At 45.8% G+C, this 6237-nt stretch overlaps 1 protein-coding gene across 1 annotated transcript; it reads left to right on the top strand.

The window, feature by feature from the left end:
* Positions 1-2023: 2023 nt before the first annotated feature.
* LOC145950060 (uncharacterized) lies at positions 2024-2698 on the top strand. Its single transcript, XM_083060983.1, has one exon. The coding sequence runs from the start codon at positions 2024-2026 to the stop codon at positions 2696-2698; it is 675 nt and encodes a 224-aa protein (XP_082917109.1).
* Positions 2699-6237: the final 3539 nt, after the last annotated feature.

The raw sequence follows: 6237 nt of genomic DNA, 5'->3' as shown, positions 1-6237 counted from the left end.
TTAGCCCGAGATTTCATTTTCCGACTCGGATTACGAAGGAGTAGCTCCTCATGAGGACGACCCCGTCGTCGTGTCGGCGATTGTCATGGGGTACAATGTGAAACGCGTGTTGATCGATCAGGGAAGCTCCGCAGACATTTTATTCTGGGAAACTTTCGAGGGGATGAAAATACCTAATGACCGATTAATTCCTTATGCAGGGACTCTAGTAGGTTTCGCGGGAGACCAGGTCATCGCAAGGGGATATGCCGATTTGGAGACGACCTTCGGCTAGGGTGCTCAAATGAAGACAGTGGTCGTTCGGTATTTGGTGGTCGACGCTCAGTCGTCCTACAGTATACTTATCGGCAGACCGACCCTGAACAAGCTAGGAGCGGTGGTATCTACTTCCCATCTGAAGGTGAAGTACCCGTTGCCGAACGGAGCTGTAGGGACCCTCAGAGTGGACCAGGAGGTAGCTCGGAAATGCTATGGGGATAGTTTAAAGGCGCGAAGGCGACTTTACACCAAGTGGGTAGAGAAGGAAGTCCACTCCGTCGAACTGGATCCTAGAATGGGTCAGTTCGACCACCGACCTGCCCCAGCAGAAGACCTCAAGGAAGTGGAGGTAATGGAAGGCAGAAATGTGAAGATAGGTACCTCGTTGACCCCCCAGGACGAGGAGAAATTGGTGAGTGTTCTAAAGGACAATGTGTCGGCGTTTGCATGGAATTCCAGCGACATGCCTGGGATTGACCCAAATTTCTTGTGCCACAAGTTGGCCTTAGACCCAAGCGCGAAGGCGGTAATCCAGAAGAGAAGGAAGTTTGGCGAGGAAAAACGAAGAGCTATCGCTGAAGAGACGCAGAAGTTAGTGATGGCAGGACATGTCCGTGAAATCCAATATCCAACCTGGTTGGCAAACGTAGTCATGGTGCGCAAGAGCAGCGGAAAGTGGAGAATGTGTACAGATTTCACCGACCTTAACAAGGCCTGCCCAAAAGATTCGTATCCGCTTCCGAACATAGATTGCCTGGTGGATGGGGCATCGGGATACGAGTTATTAAGCTTCATGGATGCCTACTCGGGGTACAACCAAATCCGAATGCATCCCGCAGATGAGGACAAGACTGCCTTTATAGCCGACCAAGCCAATTTTTGCTACAGGGTCATGCCTTTCGGTCTGAAGAACGCAGGGGCGACTTATCAACGACTGATGGACAGAGTCCTTGTGAATCAACTGGGTCGAAATGTGGAAGCCTACGTAGATGACATGGTGGTGAAGTCGGAAAGCATAAATCGGTATTTTGCTGACTTACAGGAACTGTTCGACACCATTGGAAAATACCAGCTCAAACTGAATCCTGAGAAGTGCTCTTTCGGTGTCCAGGCCGGAAAGTACCTGGGTTTCCTGTTAACTCACCGCGGTATTGAAGCCAATCCCGACAAGTGTTCGGCGATCATCAACATGAGGAGCCCATCTACGGTGAAAGAGGTACAGCAATTGACGGGAAGGATGGCTTCCCTTTCCCGATTCCTATCAAGAGCGGCGGATAAGGCGTTGCCCCTTTTTCAATGTCTGAGGAAGAACGACCGGTTTACTTGGACGGTCGAGTGTGAAGAAGCCTTCTCGGAACTCAAGAAGTTGTTGGCATCCCCGCCGATCCTGACAAAACCACGATCAAACTTGCCCATGTTGGTATACATCTCGGCATCCGACCGAGCTGTCAGTTCGGTTCTGGTGCAAGAGCAGGAGACCTCTCAAGTCCCTATTTACTTCGTAAGTAGGGTCTTACAGGGAGCAGAGACAAGATACCAGAGAATGGAAAAGCTGGCCCTTGCAATTTTGATAACTGCGAGGAAGTTGAGACATTACTTCCAGAGTTACGAGGTAATAATCCGCACGGACTACCCGATTCGCCAAGTTCTGCAGAAACCCGATCTGGCTGGCAGAATGATGAAGTGGTCAGTCGAGTTATCGGAATTCTCCATCAAATATAAGCCACGATGAGCAATCAAAGCTCAGGCATTAGCCGACTTTGTCATGAAACTGACCCCTCCAGCCGAGGAGGATACGGTCGGCGAAGCTCAGTGGATCTTATCGGTTGATGGTGCTTCAAATCTAGGAGGAAGCGGAGCGGGAATTGTCTTGGAAGGCCCAGGGGGAATACTGCTAGAGCAGTCTTTGCGATTCGATTTTCGAGCAAGTAACAACCAAGCCGAATACGAGGCATTGCTAGCAGGGATGAGTTTGGCAAAGGAAATGGGGGCGACGAGCTTATCAGCAAGAAGCGACTCCCAGCTGGTCACCGGGCAAGTGGCTGGAACCTTCCAAGCGAAGGATCCTCAATTGGCTAAATATTTGGAAAAGGTTAAACTCTTGTCAAAAAATTTCCGAGAATTCACGCTTAACCACGTTCCACGAGAACAAAATTCGGGGGCCGATCTACTCTCCAAGCTCGCGAGCACAAAGAAGCCGGGAGCAACTCGGTCCGTCATCCAGGAAACTTTGACTCAGCCGAGCATCAACACTCCACAGGGAAGTATTCTCTTCATTCAAGAAGAGCTTGATTCATGGATGGGGCCGTACATTGCATACTTGACTCGGGGGGAGTTACCAGAAGATAAGAGGGAAGCATCATTGATACAAAGAGAATCGGCTAGGTTTGTAGTCATCAACGAAAGGCTGTACCGAAGGGGTTTTAGCTCTCCCTCTTAAGGTGTTTGACCATACCACAAGCCTGGAGAGTGATGGATGAAGTGCATAGTGGAATGTGTGGAAGCCACATAGGAGGCCGAGCTCTGGTGTACAAAGTAGCAAGGGCAGGTTATTTTTGGCCAAGTTTGAAGAATGACTGCGTCAATTGGGTTCAAAAATGCGATGGATGTCAACGGCATGCAACCTTGCACCACTCCCCAGCCGAACGACTCCACTCGATCTTGTCTCCTTGGCCATTCAACAAGTGGGGTATTGACATTCTCGGTCCATTTCCGACCGCGATGAGACAGTTGAAGTTCTTGATAGTAGTTGTGGACTACTTCAGCAAATGGATTGAGGCGGAACCTGTAGCAACCATTTATGCGGAGAGAGTACGGACATTTTTATGGAAGAATGTAGTATGCAGGTATGGCGTTCCTCAGGTGCTCGTGTCGGATAATGGGACACAATTCGCAAGTGCGAAAGTCCGAGAACTCTGTCAAGGGATCGGGATCCGGATGAGATTTACCTCCGTCGAACATCCCCAGTCTAACGGCCAGGCGGAGTCGGCCAACAAGGTAGTTCTCTCAGGATTGAAAAAGCGTGTCCAAGACTCAGGCGCTTCATGGGTGGAGGAGCTTCCCCAGGTGCTATGGTCATATCACACGACGGTCCATTCATCGACTCAGAACACTCCTTTCAACCTATTATACGGGACTGACGCCATGATTCCAATTGAAATTGCCGAACCGTCAACACGGGCCATAACTTTTGCTGAGGAGGAATCCGACCAAGGAAGACGGGTGGACCTGGACTTGATAACAGAAACAAGGGAGAAAGCGAGGATAAATCAAGTAGCAGCCCAGAGAAGAGCAGCCTTCAAGTACAACACAAAGGTAAATCCAAGAAACTTCGTCGTGGGCGACCTAGTTTTGAGACGTGCTCAGCTGACGCAGATAAGGAACAAGCTCTCGCCCAAATGGGTTGGCCCATACAAGATTGATGATGTGGTCGGCAACAGAGCTTACCGACTAAGGACCCTGGATGGAGGGCTAATACCGAGGACGTGGAACGCTGCAAGTTTGCGTTTTTACTATAGCTAATCAGTTTATCCATATGTATTAGGTGCACTTTTTTCCTAACTCAGTATTTTGTCCCTGTAAAAATATGAGGGGTTTTTGCTGAGAAGGTTTTTAACGAGGCACCACCTTTTTACCTCTAATAAATGTCATCTCATTGATTTTTTCTATGATTCTTAACACGCTTTACTTTATTTTAAAGACTCGAAGAACTCGTGATTGATCGGTCAAATTCTGACTGGGCGAGTATAAATAACTCGAAGACTGAAACTCGTGATTGATCGGTTAAATTCCGACTGGGCGAGTATAAATAACTCGAAGACTGAAACTCGTGATTGATCGGTCAAATTCCGACTGGGCGAGTATAAATAACTCGAAGAACTCGTGATTGATCGGTTAAATTCCGACTGGGCGAGTATAAACAACTCGAAGATTGAAACTCGTGATTGATCGGTCAAATTCCGACTGGGCGAGTATAAATAACTCGAAGAACTCGTGATTGATCGGTTAAATTCCGATTGGGCGAGTATAAATAACTCGAAGACTGAAACTCGTGATTGATCGGTTAAATTCCGACTGTGCGAGTATAAACAACTCGAAGACTGAAACTCGTGATTGATCGGTCAAATTCCGACTGGGCGAGTATAAATAACTCGAAGAACTCGTGATTGATCGGTTAAATTCCGACTGGGCGAGTATAAATAACTCGAAGACTGAAACTCGTGATTGATCGGTTAAATTCCGACTGGGCGAGTATAAACAACTCGAAGATTGAAACTCGTGATTGATCGGTCAAATTCCGACTGGGCGAGTATAAAGAACTCGAAGAACTCGTGATTGATCGGTTAAATTCCGACTGGGCGAGTATAAATAACTCGAAGATTGAAACTCGTGATTGATCGGTCAAATTCCGACTGGGCGAGTATAAATAACTCGAAGACTGAAACTCGTGATTGATCGGTCAAATTCCGAATGGGCGAGTATAAATAACTCGAAGAACTCGTGATTGATCGGTTAAATTCCGACTGGGCGAGTATAAACAACTCGAAGATTGAAACTCGTGATTGATCGGTCAAATTCCGACTGGGCGAGTATAAATAACTCGAAGAACTCGTGATTGATCGGTTAAATTCTGACTGGGCGAGTATAAATAACTCGAAGACTGAAACTCGTGATTGATCGGTTAAATTCTGACTGGGCGAGTATAAATAACTCGAAGACTGAAACTCGTGATTGATCGGTCAAATTCCGACTGGGCGAGTATAAATAACTCGAAGAACTCGTGATTGATCGGTTAAATTCCGACTGGGCGAGTATAAACAACTCGAAGACTGAAACTCGTGATTGATCGGTCAAATTCCGACTGGGCGAGTATAAATAACTCGAAGACTGAAACTCGTGATTGATCGGTCAAATTTCGACTGGGCGAGTATGAATAACTCGAAGAACTCGTGTAGCAAGATAAGATACTAATCAACCACCGACTGCAAATCGTTTGTTTCCATATAGTGAAAACCATAGTTCGGTTCACCAGATCTAGAGCTTTTGATGATCTCAACCTTCCAGACCAATTTGTTTTAAGCATTTTAAGCAGATCGTTTGTTTCCATATAGTGAAAACCATAGTTCGGTTCACCAGATCTAGAGCTTTTGATGATCTCAACCTTCCCGACCAATTTGTTTTAAGCATTTTAAGCAGACCCGGCTCGGTATCCGCTTCAATTCCTAACGCGACTAGGATATATTGGAACTGGTGGCTCAATGTATCCAAAGTGACCCTCATATTTTTCCTACTTCAGAGGTACCACAAGATGCCCACTGACCGAGTGAAGAAGCGTTCATCATATTTCTTGATGGGAATTTGGCCGATTAGAAATCATGTTTAACTTGAAAAATTTCTTCATCTTTACAAATTAGAAACGGGTGGTCGCGTGATCATGTTGTAAGTCGGATTTTTGCCGAGTATGCTTGCTTTTAAACTTAGAAAAAATTCCCTAGGAAAAAGTTTACTCATCGGGAAGGTCGGATTTTTGCCGAGTATGCTTGCTTTTAAACTTAGAAACAATTTCCTAGGAAAAAGTTTATTCATCGGGAAAGTCGGATTTTTGCCGAGTAGGCTTGCTTTTAAACTTAGAAAAAATTTCCTAGGAAAAAGTTTACTCATCGGGAAGGTCGGATTTTTGCCGAGTATGCTTGCTTTTAAACTTAGAAAAAATTTCCTAGGAAAAAGTTTATTCATCGGGGAAAGTCGGATTTTTGCCGAGTATGCTTGCTTTTAAACTTACAAAAAATTCCCGTTCATTCCAACTACTTCTAAGAGGCAAGAATCATATGCGAAGATAACAAAGCACGATATTGCACACAAGGAGAAAAGTTTCATAAGCGACCCAACAGCAAGACAATAAAAGTTCTCAAAGGAAAATGCAATAAAAGCTACAAAATGTAAAGGCGAGACAAGATCCTAAAAACAAATTCAATCGTC

Source organism: Cajanus cajan, chromosome 7, assembly GCF_000230855.2.
Source record: "Cajanus cajan strain Asha chromosome 7, NIPB_CcT2T_4, whole genome shotgun sequence".
In the NCBI taxonomy this organism is placed as follows: Eukaryota; Viridiplantae; Streptophyta; class Magnoliopsida; order Fabales; family Fabaceae; genus Cajanus; species Cajanus cajan.
Note: the sequence above shows the minus strand (reverse complement) of the source record. Positions and strands in the feature narration are given on the sequence as shown.